The 21,811-nt window shown below is 41.1% G+C and overlaps 1 protein-coding gene across 1 annotated transcript in view; it reads left to right on the top strand.

Annotated features, from left to right (window-relative positions):
* astn1 (astrotactin 1) overlaps nt 1-21,811 on the top strand; it is a 2,863,484-nt gene that overhangs the window by 1,747,445 nt on the left and 1,094,228 nt on the right. The window contains exon 11 of the mRNA XM_068038084.1: nt 12,308-12,458. Within this exon, the coding sequence (XP_067894185.1) occupies nt 12,308-12,458 (151 nt within the window). The remainder of the gene's footprint in view (nt 1-12,307; nt 12,459-21,811) is intronic.

Here is a 21,811-nt window from a genome sequence, read left to right on the forward strand (position 1 = left end):
TTTATCAATCGTTTCTCCCTTTCTTTCATCTGCTGATTAGAGTATAATTTCACAGGCACCAGTTGCTTCCTCACCTGAACAGTGATTCTTCATGCATGACCTTAGGCAAATGGGTTATTTAATCATGGAGGGGTTATCATCAATTGAGCCTGATTGTATTACCAAGCATCCATACATGCAGTGTTCACCAAGGGATCACCTACTAAATTCTCTTTGCCCTCTTTTGAACAATTGTTGCAACCCCATTGGAGGAATTAGAAATGCACTGAAGCAAAGGAATCAGTGATAAAAGAGCCATTCAAAATCTGCAGTGTTTGAATACTCATAAATAAGATGGAATTTATTCCAACAGCTCTTGAGGAAATTGGGGTAGAAGTAAAGGAAGCACAGCTGAAATTTTTCACAGCTCATTATGTGCAAAGGTAGCACTTTACCAAAAAATGCACACATTGATGCTGCAATTTGAAAGAAAATCAAGAAAACTTGGGAATTACATGCTTGGCTTGAAGTCTGTAGTGGAAAAAAAGCATCAGCTACAAATGGAACAATTCAAAGCAAGCTAAAAAGAGTAAAGCCAATAATTCCACGGCAGCATGCATTTTGCAAGGTATTTGCAGAAATAAATATATTGGAATTTGTGGAAAATGTAACAATTAGGAAATGAAACAATAAGGTGGATGTTTTATATTTTGATTATCAGAAGGCATTCAATAAGATGCAGCCCAATAAGCTTGTAGCTGACATGGAAGCTCTTAGAAGTGAGGCTAATATTATAAACTGTATAATAAACTGATTAAATAATAGGAAAGGAAGGCATCTCTGCTGCCCCACTTCCACATTTGCCCATATAAATTGAGACTAAATATTTATTAAGCATTTCCGCTGTTCCTTCATTCTCAAGCACACAATGGCCACTCTGACTTCTTTTGTCTCATAAGTGCTCATCACTTCTTTGACAAGCCTTTTAGTTCTTATGCACAGTACTTATGTCAACATTGTTATGTCTTATTCTTAGTCCACCTTAGCCATCCTAATATGTTTTACTTCACTTCTCTTTATTTTTATTTCTCTTTATGCTACTCATATTTATCATGTGTCTTTTTTGAATCTCATATTTTGTCAGCCTCCCTATTTATCCATGGACCGGAGCCTTTGACCGTTTATTCCCAGTAGCACAGAAGCAGATTAACTCGTCATTCATCTTCATTACCATTTGTTGGATATTGCTGTATGAAAAATGGCTGCCACCTTTGCCTACACAACAAAATATTCCATTCCAAAGTAATTCATTTTATATCACACATTTTGTATTTTTTTAAACAGGTTTGATAAGCCAAGGCACTAGTTTAATTCTAGCAAAACAAATCATTTCAGGTGACTGCAGAGTGTCGAGCCTTTTCAATAAGATGTTAGTGTCGACAAGTAGACTCATAAATGATAACTCCAAGAAACAAATACTGACATTTTTAAAAATATTAATGAGACTTTACATGAAGTGTTATACTGGGGAAGGAATTCAGAAAGAGCAAAGAAAAGGGTTTCAGGTTTTATTTTAGCAAGTTGTGAAGAAGGTTTGCAGAAGTTAAAATCCTTTTTAGTGGGAGCTGAGGGGGCAGTGGTGGTTGTGAAAATTTTACAAACCAAGTGTTCGCCAGACATATCACTTGTACTTTGTGAAATGCTTTTAGCTGATCAAGAGAACTGGTCAACTGTAGATCTAATTCGCTGTTATCTGAATGTGTACCAGATGAATAAAATCATTATTAACACTACAAAAGACAGACCACAGCATAGCACCTTTTTGTTCTGATGGTGACAGCTGAAGTTGTCAGTCATGCATGTGAGTAGGTGTTCAAATGCCTAGCAACAGTATTTGGTAAAAAGGTGAAAATAGCATTTTAAGAACATAAGAGCACAAGAAATAGGAGCAGGAGTAGGCCATTCAGCCCTTCAAGCCTGTCCCGACACTCAATAATATCATGGCGGATCTGGCCTGGGCCTCAACTCTTCTTTCGGGCCTGCTCCGCATAACCTCGACTCCCCGAGATTTCAAAAATTTATCTACCTCCTCCTTAAATACATTTAGTGACCTAGCCTCCACAACTCTCTGAGGTAGAGAATTCCAGAGATTCACCACCCTCTGAGAGAAGCAATTCTTTCGCCTCTCAGTTTTAAATATGTGACCGCTTACTGTAACTATGTCCCTTAGTTCGAGGTTCCCCCACAGTGGAAACATATTCCTCAACATCTACCCTGTCAAGCTCCCTTAGAATCATATATGTTTCAGTAAGATCACCTCTCATTCTTCTAAGCTCCAATGAATAAAGGCCTAACCTGTGTAGCCACTCTTGATAAGACAGCCCCTTCATCCCAGGAATCAGCGTAGTGAACCTTTTCTGAACTACCTCCAATGCTAGTATATCCTTCCTTAAATACGGGGACCAAAACTGTACATAGTACTCCAGGTGTGGCCTCACCAATACCCTGTACAGTTGTAACAAAACTTCCCTATTTCTAAACTCTAAACCTCTAGCAATAAAGGACAACATTCCATTTGCCTTCCTAATTACTTGCTGCACCTGCAATGCTAACCTTTTGTGTTTCATGTACAAGAACACCCAGATCCCTCTGCACTGCAGTATTTTGTAGTCTTTCTCCATTTAAATAATAACCTTTTTATTCTTCCTAACAAAGTGCATGACGGCACACTTTCCCACATTGAACTCCATCTGCCAAGTTTTTGCCCACTCACTTAACCTATCCATATCCTTTTGCAGATTCTTTGTGTCCTCATCACAACATGCCTTCCCATCTATTTTTGTATCATCAGCAAATTTGGATACTCCACAATCTTTCCCTTCCTCCAAGTCATTAATATAGATAGTAAATAGCTGAGGCCCTAGGACCGATCCTTGTGGCACCCCACTAGTTATGGCTTTCCAACCTGAAAAAGACCCATTAATCCTGAGTCACTGCCTTCTGTGTGTTAGCCAATTCTCAATCCATACCAACACATTACCCCCAATACCCTGAGCTCTTATTTTGTGCAATAACCTTTTATGTGGCACCTTATCAAAAGTCTTCTGAAAATCCAAATACACTACATTTACCAGTTCCCCTTTATCCACTCTGCTTGTTATATCCTCAAAGAATTCTAACAAATTTGTCAAACATGATTTCCCTTTCATAAACCATGTTGACTCTGTTTGATTGCATTATGTTTTTCTAAATGTCCTGCTATTTTTTCCTAAATAATGGACTCTAGCATTTCCCACTGACAGATGTTAAGCTAACTGGTATATAGTTTCCTGCTTTGTGTGTCCCTCCTTTCTTGAATAGGGGCATTACATTAGCATTTTCCAATCTGCTAGTACCCTACCCAGTGAGTTTTGGTATATTATGACCAATACCTCCACTATCGCTGCAGCCACTTCTTTTAAAACCCTTGGATGCAGGCCATCAGGTCCTGGCGACTTGTCTGCCTTTAGTCCCATCAATTTGTCAAGCACCTTTTCCTTCGTGATAGAGATTGTTGCAAGTTCCTCCATCCCATTTAAACCTTGCTCATCTGTTATTGTTGGGATGTTTATAGTGTCCTCTACTGTGAAGACCGATGCAAAATATTGGATTAAGTTATCTGCCATTTCCCTGTTCCCTGTTATTAATTCCCCAGTCTCATCCTCTAAGGGTCCCACACTTACTTTAGCTACTCTCTTCCTTTTTATATACCCGTAGAAGCTCTTACTGTTTGTTTTTATATTACTTGCCAATTTACTCTCATAATCAATTTTCTCTCTCTTTATTAGTTTTTTCGTCATCCGCTGCTGGTTTCTGAAAAATTCCAAATCCTCTGGCCCACCACTATCTTTTGCCACTTTGTACACCTTTGTTTTTGATTTGATACTCTCTTTAACTTCCTTTGTTATCCATGGGTGGTTCATCATTCTCATCGAGGTCTTCCTTCTGACTGGAGTAAATGTTTGCTGAGTGTTATGAAATATCTGCTTAAAAGTCTGCCACTGCTCATCTACTAACTTTTCCTTTAGTCTATTTTCCCAGCCCACTTCAGACAACTCTTTCTTCATACCTATGTAATTGCCCTTGTTTAAGTTGAAGACACTGGTTTGAGACCCGAGTTGCTCAGCCTCAAACTGAATTTGGAATTCTACCATGTTATGATCGCTATCCCCTCGAGGATCCTTAACAACGAGATCGCTTATTAATCCTACCTCATTACACAATACCAAATCTAAAATAGCCTGTTTCCAGGTTGGTTCTGCAACGTATTGTTCTAAGAAAGAATCCCTGATGCATTCTATAAATTCGTCTTCCATGCTACCCTTGCCAATTTGATTTGTCCAGTCTATATGCAGGTTAAAATCACCCATGATAATTGCAGTACCCTTCTTACACGCCTCCATTATTTCCTGATTAATACTTTGTCCTACAGAGAGGTAACTCCTCGGGGGCCTATAGACCACTCCCACCCATGATTTCTTTCCCTTGCTATTCCTTATTTCCACCCAAACTGATTCTCCATTATGATTTATTGCACCTATATCATTACTCACAACTGCACTGATCCCTTCCATTAATAAGAAAGCTACCCCACCTCCTTTTCCTTTCTGCCTATTCTTCTGGAACTTCGAATATCCTTGAACATTGAGATTCCAGTCCTGGTCATCCTGCAACCATGTCTCTGATAGCTATCAAATCAGATTCATTTATTTCTATTTGTGCTGTCAGCTCATCTATCTTGTTACAAATGCTAGTGCATACAGATAAAGAGCCTTAAGCTTTGACTTTTTACCATTTTTACCTACTCTGGTTCTAATTTCTGCTGTACTCTTATGCTTGTATTCTCTGTCCATTCCTGTCACACTTTGATTAATATATGCCCCTTCACTACCCCTGTACCTCTGCTCTCTCGTTACTTTTCGACTTTTTAAACTTCCCTTCAATTGAACCCTCCCTCCCATTATTTAGTTTAAAGCCTTATTTAAAACCCTAGTTTTATGATTCGCCAGGACACTGGTCCCAGCATGGTTCAAGTGAAGCCCATCCCAGCGGAACAGCTCTCTCTTTGCCCAGTACTGGTGCCAGTGTCCCATGAATCGGAACCCATTCCTCCCACACCAATCTTTGAGCCACGCATTTACCTCTCGAGTCTTATTTACCCTATTCCAACTTGCACATGGCTCAGGTAGTAATCCGGAGATTATTACCTTTGTGGTTCTGCTTTTTAATTCAGCCCTGAGCTGCTCATAGTCCCCCAGCAGAACCTCTTTCCTAGTCCTATTTATGTTGTTGGTACCTAGGTGGACCACGACAACTGGATCCTTCCCCTCCCACTCCAAGTTCTTCTATAGCCCAGATGAGATGTCCTTAACCTTGGCACCAGGCCTTCGGGACTCTCTATCTTTGCTGCAGAGTACAGTATCTATTTCCCTAACTATGCTATCCCCTATTACTACGACATTTCTCTTTTCTCCCCACACTTGAATGGTGCTCTGAACCAGGGTGCTGTGGTCAGTTTGCTCATCCTCCCTTCAGTCTGTGCCCTCGTCCACACTGGGAGCAAGAACCTCGTACGTATTGGATAAGGGCACTGACTGAGGCTCCTCCAAAGCTAAATTCTGGATCCCCATACCTGCCTCACTCGCAGTCACACCCTCCTGTCCCTGACCACGGTCCAAATTTGATGTAATTGATCTAAGGGGTGTGACTGTCTCGTGAAACACAGATTCCAGGTAACTCTCCCCCTCTCTGATGTGTCACCGTGTCCGCAGTTCGGACTCCAGCTCATCAACTCTGAGCCGAAGGTCCTCGAGCACCAACACTTGCTGCAGATGTGGTCACCGTGGATCGCACCGGCGTCCACCAGCTCCCACATACTACAGCTGCAACACATCGCCTGCCCAGCCATCTCTATTCTATTTAATTAATTAATTTGGAACTCCATATTTTTTTAAAAATGATTTATTTAAATGTACTCTTAACCTGTAATGACGTCTCCTGATTGAAATCACTTGGCCAAACCAAAAAAGAGACACGGAAGAAATACCCACCAATCACTTACCATCTCTCCTGTGACGTCACACCTCGATTTTTGTTGATCAAACAGATCCACTGTTCCCGCTCTCGCTGCTGCCGCTTCTGTTTTTTTCTCTCTCTCTATCTCTGGTCTCCAACTCTGTTCCTATTGGCATGCTTCTTAAAGCTCTGTTCCAGCTGTGTTTTCTCTCTCTCTCCCTCTCTCTCTCTGGTGGATGGTAAACTTACAGTATGAAAGAACCTACTCTCCTTGAGAAGTATCTTCAAATGGCATCTAATCTTGTTTAGCATACTAAGGATATGAGGGAGCTCAGCAATATCACTGCTATCGTGCACTGAAAGAAATCATTGTCGGTTGGGAAGGACAGGTGTACACATTATTTACTACTTGAGTCGTCGAGAATAATGCACATATAAACCTTGTATCATGATTCTCAGAACCTGTAGCACCAGTGAGAGCTCGCATTTTGGCCCAAACAGCATGAATGTTTTGTAAAATGTGAAGCAAATTTATGATTCATCATGTAAATAACATTTTGATTCCTGACAGCCAAAGCCATTTATGTCTGTGCCAAGATCAGATCTTAGTGATCTGAAGGAATTCCCTTCATTATCTACCATTTGTGTTGCCAGAATTTGAAGCTTAGGAAAATGTTGTAGGATATCTATATTTGCTGAGTTCCCCATCTCAAACTCTCTGTTTGTATCATCCCACACAAGGCAACAATATAGGCTTTGTTAACATGTTTGCTGAGATTCCTTCAAACACATGTTGCACCTATAGTTAAATAACAAGCCTAGCACTGACTAAAGATTCTGTGGTTCCAAAATGTCTCAGTATACAAATCAGTATGATCATTTTGAGTGCGAGGTATGTAATTACTGTTCAATTTATTGCCAACTGTAGATGATGAATTTTTCTAGAAATGGGACTCGATAAAGAAATTTCCGGGAAAAAAAATCATTAATGGGGTGTGGGCATTGCTGGTCAGGCCAAAATTTGTTGCCCATCCCTAATTGCCCTTAACTGAGTGGTTTCTAGGTCATTTCAGAGGGCAGTTAAGAGTCTGCATTGCTGTGGGTCTGGAGTCACATATCGGCCAGACTGGGTAAGGACAGCAGATTTCCTTCCCTGATGAACCAGATCAATTTTACGACAATCTGATAGTTACATGATCACCATTACAGCTATTAACTTTTTATGCCAGATTTATTTGTTAATTGAATTTACATTCCTCAGCTGCTATGGGATTTGAACTCGTGTGTCAAATCATTAGCCCAGGCCTCTGAATTACTGTCTGGCAATATGATCACTATGTTACTGTTTACTATTTAGTATACATGTTTTGTTGGATCTTTCTAGTTTCTAGAAGTGCTAATAAAGTTCTGCAACTGGATTATACCTCCTTTCTCTACCTTCCAGTGATCCAGTATGCCTTTATTTGCAATTTCCATTAATAATACAAAAAATACACACATAATTTAATCCTACATCCCCTTGTCATCTATTTCAAAGTCTCTGTTCTCAGCTTCAAATGGAATAATAGAGATCTGGTTTTATAGATATTTGTACAATTCACTGAAACAACACAACCAATGTTATTTCCATATTCACCCATCTCCCAACTACAATCAAGTCCAGTCTTTTTGGCGGGTTAGAAGTCCTTCAATTCTTAACCTTCCAATCTTCTACCTTCTTGTTCCTCAGGAATATTGAGCAGTCCTTGATGCAACTCTGGAGCACTTTTGGCTTCTTTGCTTCAGCTATCCATATCCTCCAGATTGTTACAGTCACACTGGGTATGTTTTGGAATATGAGGATGCTGTTTTTCCTTCGAGAGTCACACGCTGCCTGTATAACATACAAGTGTAGTGTTAAGGTTTCTTATTGAAGTATTCCCTTGGTGTTTGCATCTTTCACCCAGATCTTATCAGCCTCATGAGGATTTACTAGAAGTGTGAGCCTTTCGTAAATTCTTATTTCCTACCTGAAGGGACTTTGCACTCATCCTTATTTTCCCAAAATCTATACAATTTTAGCCACTGAAGAATGTGATTTTCTGTCAATACTTGCAACATTGTTCTGAACTATCTTCTCATTAAACATTCCTCTGCTGTAGCTATTTGCCAATGGCATGTCACAATATGCTAAAATAACAACTATGCATCAGTTGCTGATACACTGTCAGATCTCTGGACAGTAAGGACTACTTGTAAGATGAATAGGCCCATTTGCCTTCTGATACTTCACAAGTTCTTCTGGCAAGTACTGTGGTCTATTATCTCTAATTACTTCTTCCATGGAAGATGGCAGGATCCCCAAAGACACATTGTACAGCGAGCTCGCCACTGGTATCAGACCCACCGGCCGCCCATGTCTCCGCTATAAAGACGTCTGCAAACGCGACATGAAATCGTGTGACATTGATCACAAGTCGTGGGAGTCAGTTGCCAGCATTCGCCAGAGCTGGCGGGCAGCCATAAAGACAGGGCTAAATTGTGGCGAGTCGAAGAGACTTAGTAGTTGGCAGGAAAAAAGACAGAGGCGCAAGGGGAGAGCCAACTGTGCAACAGCCCCGACAAACAAATTTCTCTGCAGCACCTGTGGAAGAGCCTGTCACTCCAGAATTGGCCTTTATAGCCACTCCAGGCGCTGCTTCACAAACCACTGACCACCTCCAGGCGCGTATCCATTGTCTCTCGAGATAAGGAGGCCCAAAAGAAAAGAAACTTCTTCCAGTATGCCATGGTCAGCTAATGTGGTTTTCATATGTTTTGTGTGCTTCTGGTGTAGTTTTAGCTACATTCTTTTTTATATCATGTAAAAAGTAATATATAAAAAGCAGATATGTAACTGATTTAAATTCAAGTTAGTCCATTTGATCTCCTGTCATGGATGCTGCAGCAAGAAAAGGAATCATGCGTTTAGTTAAGTTTGTTCGTTCTTCTGCACACTTGAAGCAGTCTTTATTTATTCATTCAAGCTGCTGCTCAAGCTAACCCACCATATACTTTTCCCCCAGCTCATTATTCATATTTTTAAATCCCTTGGTGCCTGCATGCAGTCCAACCCCTTGGAGCACCATGATGTAGAAATTGTCAAAGAGTGCTTTTTAAAATATTTCATATTCCATACATCTATACATAAATGTGCCATCCCAGAGAATCACAATGTTGTAGCATTTAACTAATTCATCAATTGCTCCAAAAGGATGAATCTCATGCACCAGGCATCTTATCACCTCAGCAGAGAGATTTTTGATTGATAAGGCCAAAGCGACGAGCCCACTCTGGAAGTGCAAATATAACTATGTCAGACTTAGTATGGATTACAGTTGTGCAATGTGAATTCTTGGCAAGCATGTTTCACATTATATAAGATGTTCATACTATCTGTGATGTGAACACCATATTATTAATCTGGCTATTCCACTCTTATCTATTTACTAACCTGGTGACTGCCTTGCAAGAGAGCTCACCAAAGTCACTTGAACAAAAAGCTATTAATCCATAAGCTTATTTGAATTAAAAAGAGCTGGTACACTATTGAAAAATTGCCACTAGAAGGGTCACATCAACTTCTGTTGGAAATGGCATAGCACAATGGAATTTAACGTTCATTTATATTTTAAATAAAAATTAAAAATATGTTTTTGTTGAACAAATTTGATTGTGAAACACGTTTTTAAGTTTGTGTGTTAGTATAACTTTAATTATCTTGAGTAGTTGTATTGAATTGTCACAGTAATTGGAATATTGTTAACTTTGGAATTTATCTGTTGTTAAGTTGATCTTTGATAATTAAAGTGTATAGTGCTGTACTTGGTGGCTTTCTCTTGGTATTGGTATACCTTAAATAGGGAGGTGTTCAGGGTTGGGTTCAGGGCAAAGGGAATCTATGGCTTGAAATATTTTTTCCATGTATACATTACTTTCCACTTAACTACTCGACAATGTAGGAGAAAGGGAGATAGAACCATTCTCAACCAGTTTTGTGCACCCATCCATCTATGAAAAAGGTAATACTTGGAGAAATGGAAAAATTGTGGCTACATATCCCATTGCTACTGTAGCTAGAAGGGAGGGATCATATGGCAGACCTACTTTCATGCGGCCCTATTCATTCAGGAGAGAGGGAGATCCAGTCCTGGATCCTACCTTCTGGTCAGCACCATTAACCATATAGGTAGCAGAGATGCCTAATTTGGACTATGAATTTCCTAGTTGCCTATACCATATTTGGCTACCATGAGGTTTGAATAGAGGAAGTGGGCTTGTCAGTGTTTCTCTTATATTCCTTTCAATGTGTTTGTTGCCTTTGACAGCCTCAGATTGAGTCCCAACTGATGATGAAAGGACTCCTGAGTTTCATGCTCCTCAGTTCCTAGTCTGACCATCAAAACCTACTGCTGCTTTTCCTTATCCCTCTCCCCAATTAATAAGATAGGTTACTTCAAAATTAAAATATTTGAAATGCTCCTGTACAATGAAAGCTTATCTAGACTTCGGGGCTAGCGACTATTATGTATAATTTCTAGTTAATGCTAAAATCATGTACATATCTTCTCCACAATCACAAGTTATACATAGTGTTACGACCATGGTGGGAGTAATGTACTGTTAATTCAGTCCCACTACTCTACAGGTCACAACATATTAGTAAAGTTTCCCACCTACCGGAAAATAGCCAAATTAAACACTCTATTTGTCCCCCAGAATAAAGCACACCAAACCAGGATTCTCTAAACAACAACAAATTAATTATTTATTAATAAACCATGTCTTAAACAATAATGAGATAACTATCTGTGAGAGGATTCTTTGCAAACTTCTTATTCTTCCTTACCCTCATGCACACATACCTCCATTCAATGAAAATCAGTTAACTGCTTTTGAAAAGGATGTTTTCGGATTACTGTTTCTTAGGAATAATAAAATAATTAGACTGTCATGTTTTGGTAGGATATTTCTGGGTCAGTGAGATGTCCCAGAGTCGAATAGTCAGATGCCACTTGAAGTCTCGCCAGGCGAGGTTGATGAACAGTCTGTGATGGGTAGGTGTTCCCGGCACTTTGTCTGCAGCAGGCGTCACACAGATCTTTCAGCAAAGAGTGTAGCCATTGGTCTACATGGGTTTTTAAATAGCAGTCTAGCAATAGAAGACTTCATGAGTTTTCATTATCTCCCAAAACATAAGAGGCAACAGGAATCACTCCTGAGGCAAAGATTTTTCAGAGACTGGAGGCAATAGGAATCTGCTACCTTTAGAAATGCAGGGCTTCCTCACAGCAAAGCAGCCTTCTTCCGCAGAGAGCAGCGCTCCTCTTTTCCTGGGTCTTTTCCTCACCAGGGGTCTTTTCTCTCTCCGGGCATCTTTTTGCTCTCCAGGCAGACCACAGCCACCACCTCAAATGTAGAGTTTCTTTTTACAAGGGAGGCAAACCTTCTTTTTCAGGCAGAGGTCTTTTTCTCTGGTGTGCAAAAAAGCAGGTCATCCAGTTTGTTCTGCCTCCTGCCTGTCCAGCTTACTGGTCTCCACAAAGCAAAAGAGAAACTGAAACTGAACAATCAAGTCATGTGACCTATCATTTCCCTTTCTGTTGTTTGGAAACAGGTGTCTTGCAGTCTGTCCCACTCAGTTCAAACACCAAGTTTCAGCATTCAGTGTTCACAGAAAATCCTTTTTCTCAGTCTTTTTAAAAACACACAGAATTCTTAGCTTTCAATACAAAACAAATCTCTTGTGATAATAGAAATTCATTAACTTCTTTCCATTATAGTTATTATAGTTACTATTACCAATTGAGGACAGTTTATTTCAAATTAACACTCAAATCTTTGTTTTGAACGTAACTCAGCACAAGAAAGGCTTAATAGATGCCAAATCTTTATTTAATCTAAAATCATAGTAATGTAGGTGGATTTGTTTTCACTCAACTCAGCAAAATCTGAGGTGAAAATTTGTTCTTTGAAATTCTGATTTGGGTGGGAATGTATGCTCAAATCAGAATAAGATATAGTTGATTTTGGTTTTAAAAGAATATTCAGTCAGTTCCCGTTTTACTAGTCTGAATAGGTAACTGACTGAAAACATGAAAGTAGAGGGAGAATTCTTGATGAATTTAAACAAATGACACTTAGATAAAAATATGAATTCCTTTGTTTTTGGGATAGATCCTCCTTTAGTTTATTTGTGATTGATATTCAAAGCAATGGTTTACATATCTTCTATTTATCCATTTATGTTTTGCAGAGAAGAAGCCATGATCTCTGCTTCCTTTGACAGCCTTGAGGTCCTCCTTGACTCTTTCGGTCCTGTAAGAGATTGCACCAAGGACAATGGTGGCTGCAGTAGAAACTTCTGCTGTATCTCTGATCGCAAGCTTGATTCAAGTGGTTGTGTAGTAAGTAGAGTCCATATTATAAAGGCTTGATAATGTTTGTCGTCAACCTCTATAATGCATAAAACAGTTTGAATCACCACATATGATTGACAAGTGTGGCTTGATGCACAAGTTGCTTTAATTGGATATCAAATGGTGTCTGTCCTTTCATCATTTTAATTTTGGCTCCATTGCTGTAATCCTTCTTGACTATATATTTCCATTGCCTGGCTGATAAATGACAAAGACGTTTCTGACTGGACAACCAGTGCTGGAACTCAAACCTTCAATTAGCCGGGTTTGGGAGCTCAGTTCCAAAAACATAAAGTCACAGATTACCCTGTGCATCTGCTATTTTAGTCTCCAAATATGCCTAGGCTACGTTGTTTGCCAGCCATTAATAATGTCTACTGTTTGTTAATCGCCAAAAGTTGTGATAAATTTTCTGCATCTAAAAGCTAAAGTTCCTAAAGTTTTCAGGCATTCTCTAGTGTTCAGATAAAAAATATTGAACTTGTATATTTTAGAAAAAGTACTTGTCGAGACATGAAATCGTGTGACATTGATCACAAGTCGTGGGAGTCAGTTGCCAGCATTCGCCAGAGCTGGCGGGCAGCCATAAAGACAGGGCTAAATTGTGGCGAGTCGAAGAGACTTAGTAGTTGGCAGGAAAAAAGACAGAGGCGCAAGGGGAGAGCCAACTGTGCAACAGCCCCGACAAACAAATTTCTCTGCAGCACCTGTGGAAGAGCCTGTCACTCCAGAATTGGCCTTTATAGCCAGTCCAGGCGCTGCTTCACAAACCACTGACCACCTCCAGGCGCGTATCCATTGTCTCTCGAGATAAGGAGGCCCAAAAGAAAGAAAGACTCGTCGAGAATAATCTGCTCCCCCACACCTCCGCCCCCCCCCCACCCCCGATCCCCAACCCTCCAATTTTCACCAATTCTCCCGTCCTGACCTGAAAGTGCAGCTCATTCCATAGGTGGTAACTGCCCTTTGGACTCCCACCCAAGCGATCATTCTTTATGTATAGGCCTTGGCACGGGGAGTTGGCTGCCTATTATTGAGCAGTGGGAGTGGGATCTCATGACAAGATACTGAAGGTACTGGATAATCATCAGGTGAAGTGAGAGTAACTGCCCTTAGCATTAAGGCAGGATTCAACCAAGTTTACCATCAAGGAGCCCCAGCAAAATTGAAGTCAATGAGAATCAGGGGAAAACTACCCACTGGTTGGAATCATGCCTAGCACAAAGGATGTTGGAGGCCAATTATCTCAGCCCTAGACATCGCTGCAGGAGTTCCTCAGGATAGTGTCCTAGGCCCAAACATCTTCAGCTGACCTTCTCTGCAATATAATGTCAGAAGAAGTGATGTTCACTGATGATTGCACAGTGCTCAGTTCCCTTTGCAACTGCTCAGATACTGAAGATGTCCATGCCCACATGCAGCAAAACCCAGACAACATTCAGGCTCGGACTGATAAGCGGCAAGTAACATTCATGCCACACACGTGCCAGGCAATGACATTCTCCAACAAGAGAGAATCGAACCATCTCCGCTTGGCATTCAGTGGCATTAATCATCGCTGAATCCCCAACTATCAACATCTTGGGGGTTACCATTGACCAGAAATCGAACTGGAGCAGCCACGTAAATACTGTGGCTTCAAGAGCAGGTCAGAGGCTGTGAATTCTGTGGCGAGTAACTCACCTCCTGACTCTCTAAAGCCTGTCCACTATCTGCAAGGTACAAGTCAGGAGTGTGATGGAATACTCTCCACTTGGCTGAATGAGTGTGGCTCCAACAACACTCAAGAAGCTTGACACCATCTAGGACAAAGCAGACCATTTGATGGACACCCCATCTATCACCTTAAATATTCACTCCCTCCATCACCAGTGCAAAGTATCAGCAGTGTGTACCTTCTACAAGAGGCATTGCAACAACTCACCAAGCCACATTTGACAGCACCTTCCAAACCCTCAGTCTCTATCACCTAGAAGAACAAGGGCAGCAGATGCAGGGGAACACCACCCAAGTTCCCCTCCAAGCCACACACCATCCTGACTTGGAACTGTAATAAATGCTGGCCTTGCCGGTGACGCTCAAATCTCATTAATGAATTTTTAAAAAGGTAGACTAAAAAAATACTTCCCTCATTCGAGGGTTGGGTTTGCGGGCAAGAGAGTAGTGGGAGTAATAAGGCCAATTGTCGTGCACATATTGCCTCCCTTGATAAAATCAGCTAATTTAGTAGAAACCAGTAATGGTGTCTGCCAACTTTGTGTTCTGTATTGCTCAGAGCCACTCACAGGCAGGGTGAGTGTCGCATCTCAGGCTGAAAGAATTGGACTTGAAGTCACGGAGTTAACTCTAACAAGGATTTAACAAGCTTTTAATAGACGATCCTTCTTACTGGTGCTACATGTGCTATCAGACCTTACAACAATTCCCCAGATTTCTCTTCCAAGTACCGTACAGTCTCTAATACTCAAACCCACACATGCAATCAGCATTCATGATATTCCTCCCTCATCAGACCAAAACATGCCCATGATTTTCCTGCTTGGTGTATGTAGCTTAGACTCCATCCCTGACTAAACATACTGTAAGACATTTTAGAAACAAACTTAACAAATCATTATTTTCCTAACTCACTGAGTACATGAATTTCTTCAATTACATTTGCTTTCAAGGGCTGTGTTTGGCATACACCTTTTGTTTTGAACATAATCACAGCACAAAATCGTCCTATCACTTTGGTGGTCTCCACTCGCGTCGTGGTCTGCCTGTTGTCTCAGGACCTCTGGTCACCACGTCAGGATTAGGAAATATCGCCAGCCCCTCTGGAACCGACATTTCTCCCTCTGGATAGCAAGCTGTCTGCCTGCCATCAGCGTCACTGACTTAGACTTCTGGATTGCTGATACGCTGATGTGTCTTTGTCACCATCATACTTTTTAACACATGAAGAATTTCTGTCATACAGTACTCCTTCTGGCTACTGCAGTCACACTGTTTCCCTTTATGGCAATGACATTGTACCGCTTGGGATAATATGGTGTATCCCCCTTACTCGGCCTCTCCTGTCTCAGCAATACTTCATCACCTGGCATCACATCAGACTGTCTAGCTCCCCTTCTGTGGTCTGCATGAAACTTTGCTGCAGCCTTTTTCTCAGCATCATGATCACAAACCACCTGATCAACTCTAATATCCCTCAGTTCTGGTATCTTGGTACACATTTTGCGTCCAAATAATAACTCAGCTGGGCTCTTTCCTGTTGTAGTGTGTCTAGTTACTCTACACATGGCTGCATATGACAGCACCACCTCCTTCTAGTCTTTACCCTCAGCCTGAGCAATCCTTATCCATTTTTCTAAGGATTGGTTTTGTCTTTCTACTTCCCCATTTGCCTATGGCTATTTAGGTGTTACTCTGTGCTGGTGAATGCCTGTGACTTACATGTAATCCGCAAAGGTCTGTGAAATGAATTGTGGCCCATTGTCTGAATACAAAGTGACTGGCAGACCGTGCTTTGCAAATATTTCAGTCAATGCAAACACCGTTTTCTCTGCTGTTGTAGTCTTCATTACCACATACTCATAATAATGGCTGTAATAGTCAATCACCACTAGCATGGACTCTCCTGATGGAAGTGGGCCTAAGAAGTCAACTGCTACATCCTCCCATGGTCCAGCCGGTAACTATGTACTGCGTACTGGTTCTGGTGGATTGGGTCTGCTGACAAGTTGACATCCATGACAATGTTTTGACAAACTGCTCCACATCTTTCTCCATCCCTGGCCTCTATACTTTGGTTCATAAATTTTGCTTATTACCAACCACTTCCAAGTGACTTCTCACTTCACTGGCATTTTGTGGTTTACGTGCCTCCGCTATTGCTTCTGTCTTGTCTTCGGCAGGATTGATTCCACTACTTGTGAGTTTATGCCCCATGAACCTGAGCTCTATCACACCCAGCAAGCACTTGTCTGCATTTACTGTAATTGCTGACTGCAATCTAGCCAATACTAATCTCAGCCTCTCATCAAATTCCTCCCTATTGGCTCCATGAATAATGACGTCATCTGAGATATTAGCTGTTCCTGGGATCCCTTGTATCATCTTATGGATTTCGTGTTGGCAAATCTTTGGTGCTGCATTAATGCCAAATAGCAATTTCTTATATTGATAAAGTCCACAATGAGTGACAAAAGTTGTCACCTTCCTTGAGTCAGGTTGGAGCTCCAGCTGGTGGTATCCCCATTTTTAAGTCTAATTTGGAAGATACCTTGCTTGTTGACAACTCTTGAAAGACTTCCTCCACAGTGAGAATTGGGTGACGTTCTCTCACTACCGCTTCATTCACCTGTTGCATATCAACACAGAGCCTGGTGTTGACATTTGGTTTAGGCAATACCACAACAGGGCTCACCCACGGTGTTGGTCCTTCAACTGACTCTATGATGTCTTGGTCAACCAGTTCATTGATCGTTGCCTCAACTTTCCCTCTCAGACCAAAAGGTGTTCTAAGTACAGGCTGAGCTACAGGATTTCACATTCTTGTCAATGATTAATCTCACTTGGCAGTTGTGTAACTTCCCACTTCCTTAAAACACTGGTCCAAACTCCTCTCAAAGCTCCACATAGGATTTCACAGAATTCACTTTCAATCCAATGTGTACCACCCCCAAGGCTTGGCCAGTTTCTCTACTCAGTAGATACTCACCATCCTCCTCAGTCACTACAAATTTTGCCTCTACATTCCGATCCCCAGCTCTCACACTCGCAGTGAAGCATCCAACAGCTTGAAGTAGGGTTTTAGATGTGTAAGGATAAAGTTTTTTGACACATTTTCGAGATGTGCACTTTATGCTCTTTGTCTCAGTTCCTCCCACAGTGCTCTGTTGATGACATTACTGACATTAGGTGACTCCCCTTTGCACAGAGAGTTCCTTTCAGTTTCTCTTCCAAGTACCGTATAATCTACATTAATGCTCACCTCAACATTCCCAACAGTCACTGGAACTTTCTCATGGTTGTTCCCATTGACAGAAAACATGTATCCACGATTGCTATTTGTGTCCTCACTCACTGCATCTTCTTCGACTCGTTTCACAGTTGTACTACTTCCATCTCTATTTCCTTTACATGGTTTGCCAGGCTTGCCATGCTGTTCAGCTTTGCTTTTGCACTTCTTGGCAAAATGGTCTTTGCCCCCACATTTTCTGCATATCTTTCCCTTGGCAGGGCAGCAATCATCTCTTCCATAGTGCCCCAAGTTGTACATTTGAAACACTCTGTCTCAGACTTTTGCTGTTTACATTTATGTGTACCTGGATTCCATTGTGCAACTCAGTTAACCTCAGGTGGGACCAAGTTTCATGCTGTGAACTTGTCCATCCACTGCTTCCAATGCAGCTACTATTTTCAAAGTGTCATCCAACATTAAGTCACCTCCTCTTTCCGGCAGCCTATGCCTCAACTTTTCTGACTTGCAATGTTGGACTACCTGATCCATTATCTGATTATGCAGATCCATCGCAACATAATTGCATCCATCCAACATCTGCCTCAAACGAGTCACAAATTGGGCTACTGTTTCCCCCTCTTTCTTTCTCATCTGATGGAAAACAATACCTTTGGAATGTGCCATTTGGTGTCACCACATAATGGTGAACAAAGATTTCACTGCACGTTCATAATCCGCCTTTTCTCCTGTATCGGGCAACGTCTTGAAAGTCTCCCTCACTGAAGCACCCACATTGAACAGCAATAAGGCCCGCCACTGTGCTTTCTGCACCACCGTCACCCTGTCCAAAAACAAACCGCGACTGTCAGCATATGCTTTGAACTCCTCCAGCCACATTTCACGCTGATGGTACTGGCATCATTCATTGGATCAAACGGCTCAATTCCCCGGACAGCAGATATATCAGCTGCAGCAAATGCCCTGACACAAATCTAAATATCTATATATTTATCTCTGAATTTTTTTTCTTTATTCTCGTCGCCAATATCATATCTCAGGCTGAAAGAATCTCACTTGCAGTCACAGATTTAACTTGAACATAGGTTTAACAAGCTTTTAATAGAAGATCCTTCTTAGAGGTGCTACATGTGCTATCTGACCTTATAGCAACCCCGCCTGCAGGTTAGGTGACTCCCCTTAGTTCCTTTCAGTTTCTCTTCCAAGTACCATATAGTCTCTATACTCAAGCCCACACATACAATCAGCTATCATGACAGGGAGCAAGATCACTTTTCAATTTTGAAGCCCATGGTATCATGCAAATTATGCCTTTTATGACTTTTCGTGCTTGATAATATTGGAGAGCAACCAAACTTACAGAGAGGGTTTATGTCTAATGTTTCTAGGCTTCTAATGTAGGAGATATGCTAGCTGAATATTGCATCTCCAACCTCCCTTTCCTCCAATGTCCATGAGCATGTTGTCACCTCCCAAATTCATGCCCATCTTTCCCAGAATACCTTGTCTGAATCCCTCCAATCAGATTTCTGCCCCTGCCACAGTACGGCAATAGCTCTTATCAAAGTCACAAACTAAATCCTGTGTGACTGTGACAAAGCAAAGTATCCATCCTTGTTCTTCTCAGTCTGTATGCCATCTTTGACACAGTTGATCATACCATCCTCCTCCAACGCCTCTTCACCATCGTTCAGTTGGGTGGGACTGCATTCGCCTGTTTCCATTCTTATCTATCTAATCATAGCTAGAGAATCGCTGTCAATGGCTTCCCTTCCCATTGTCACACAGTTATCTCAGGTCAGCCCCAAGGATCTGTCCTAGACCCCCTCCTATTTCTCATCTACATGCAACTTCATCTGAAAACACAACTTTAGTTTCTGCATGAACGCTGATGGCACCCAGCTCTACCTCATCACCACATCTCTCAACCCCTCCACTGTCTGCAAATTGTCAGACTGCTTGTCCGACATCCAGTACTGAATGAGCAGAAGTTTCCTCCAATTGAATTTTGGGAAAACTGAAGCCGTTGTCCTCGGTCCCCACCACAAACATCACTCCCTTGCCACCGGCTCCAGCCCTTTCCCTGACAACTGTCTGATGCTGATCCAGACTGTTCACAGCCTTGGTGTCATATTTGACCCCCAGATGAGCTTACAACTACATATCTGCACCGTCACCAAGACTGGCTATTTCCACCTCTATAACATGGTTTGAATCCGCCCCTGCCTCAGGTCTTCTGTGGTTGAAACCCTCATCCCTGCCTTTGTAGCCTCCAGACTTGACTATTCCATCTCCTGGCTGGCACCTCACATTTGATCCTCCGTAAACTTGAGGTTATCCCAAACTCTGCTGTCTGTGTCCTAACCCACACCAAATCGCGTTCACTCATCACTCCTGTGCTCTTTGACCCAGTTAAGCAGTGTCTTGATTTTAAAATTCTCATCTTTGTTTTCAAATCTCTCCATGACCTGGCCTCTCCCTATCTCTGTAATCTGCTCTAGCCCTGCAACCCTCATAGCAAACTCCTTTAATTCCAGCCTCTTCAACATCCACGATTTTCATCACTCCACCATTGCCGGCTGTGCCTTCAGCTGCCTAGCCCCTACACTCTGGAATTCCCTCTCTAAACCTGTTTCCCTCTCTAACTCACTTTTGTCCTTTAAAACACTGCATAAAACCTACCCCTTTGACCAATCTTTTGGTCATCTGTCCTAATATCTCCTCATGTGCCTCAGTGTCATAATTTGCTTTATAATGCCTCTGTGAAGTGCCTTAGGACATTTTATTATGTTAAATTTGCTACGTAAATACAAGTTGTTATTGTTGAATTAATGTCTTATTTTAGTTTCTTCAGATAGAATATTGCTTAAAAGTAACAAAATCCAGAGCTAAGCTGAGTCAGGAAAGGCAGAATGATGAGCAAATCATATCAAAGGCTTTAACTTTGGGGGTACTTATTAAGGGTACACCAAGAACTGGAATGAGAAAAGACCATTTAATGCAACCAATTGGCTCTGACTGAAGTCTATCTTTAAGACATGTCTTTGATAAATCATTCTGTATTAATTCACTGCAATGAAAGCTAATATCCTTCTACTTCCCTTATTGATTGATATATTTACTATCTACATCTGTAAGAAAATGTTTTATATTCTGTTTTCACTTCACTTGGTGATCTATAGTATTGTAACTATATACTATATAATGAGATTGATAACTACATTTAAATTGATAGGCGTCTTTTATTTGATAGTGACAGGAAAATACTTCAGAATTAGTGTTGTGATAATGAAGATATTGTCATACATTACATTATTTTGATCAAAACTTTGCACATTACAAAGATATAAACCAAAAGTCTGGAATTCAGGTTTCCAAATTGTTTTTTTTATATTTTATCATTGCATTTTATTGTGGTCTTACATCACTTTATTTGTGTACCATTGATCATGTTTCTAACGGAGACTGTTAACAGCTGTAATTTTTCACCTACTTCTTTGTATCATTGTGCCTGTAATTGAAAATGATTCCGTACTGTAGACTCTTCAGTTCCGTTCTGTACTCTTGTGCATCTCAAAGCAAGAAATATCAGTCATTGTGATTAGTCGCAAGCAGAATATGGGCTCTGATTGTTGAACACTACTTCTGCATAGGTACAATGTTTGTTGTTTCCTGCTCAGGTAATAAGACACTTGGCCGTCAACAACAGTTGAGTTGCGGAGGTAGGAGCAGCTAGTTTCCCAACATAGGGCTTGGAGAATCTAAGTATCCATACCATCCAGGTTGCAGATTTTCAGAAAATTATAGCAAAGAGATGCATATCTTTCTTGTGCCTAATTTTGAATCAGCTCATTGAGTTGCTGCCTTTTCATGTCACTCTGTATGATTTACTGTGGTACTGGAATTGAACTGGGTGTTTGATTATCTTTCACTAATGCATGGTCATTATCTGAGATTGCTGCAATCTAGAGTACATTTTTAACCTTGCACCTCTGATGGTGGGTTCTTTTGATGTTGTGAATTGATAAACAGATAAGCAGGCAAGCTTCCCAATTTTGACTTCCTGATCATTGTCATCTGGAAAAGCATTTCTATTTGTTGGTTAGTAACGCACTACAGCTTCTATCAAAACACAGCTGAGATTCTGCATGAGTGCTTATCTGTTCAAATGGCATCAGACACTCTGGAACGCAGAGAGTGATTTGATTGGTCATAGCCTTGGATAATCTTTTGACTACCAGATGAATTTGTTGGTAGCAGTTTGTATTTTGCTGCTCAGGATGTTTCCACTTTTAGATGGTCAAATAACCAGATATTATTGGTGTTTCTTTCAAGATATTAACAAAATTCTCTTGGCAGTTGGTGTTCAAACGTG

Source organism: Heterodontus francisci, chromosome 8 (assembly GCF_036365525.1).
Source record: "Heterodontus francisci isolate sHetFra1 chromosome 8, sHetFra1.hap1, whole genome shotgun sequence".
In the NCBI taxonomy this organism is placed as follows: domain Eukaryota; kingdom Metazoa; phylum Chordata; class Chondrichthyes; order Heterodontiformes; family Heterodontidae; genus Heterodontus; species Heterodontus francisci.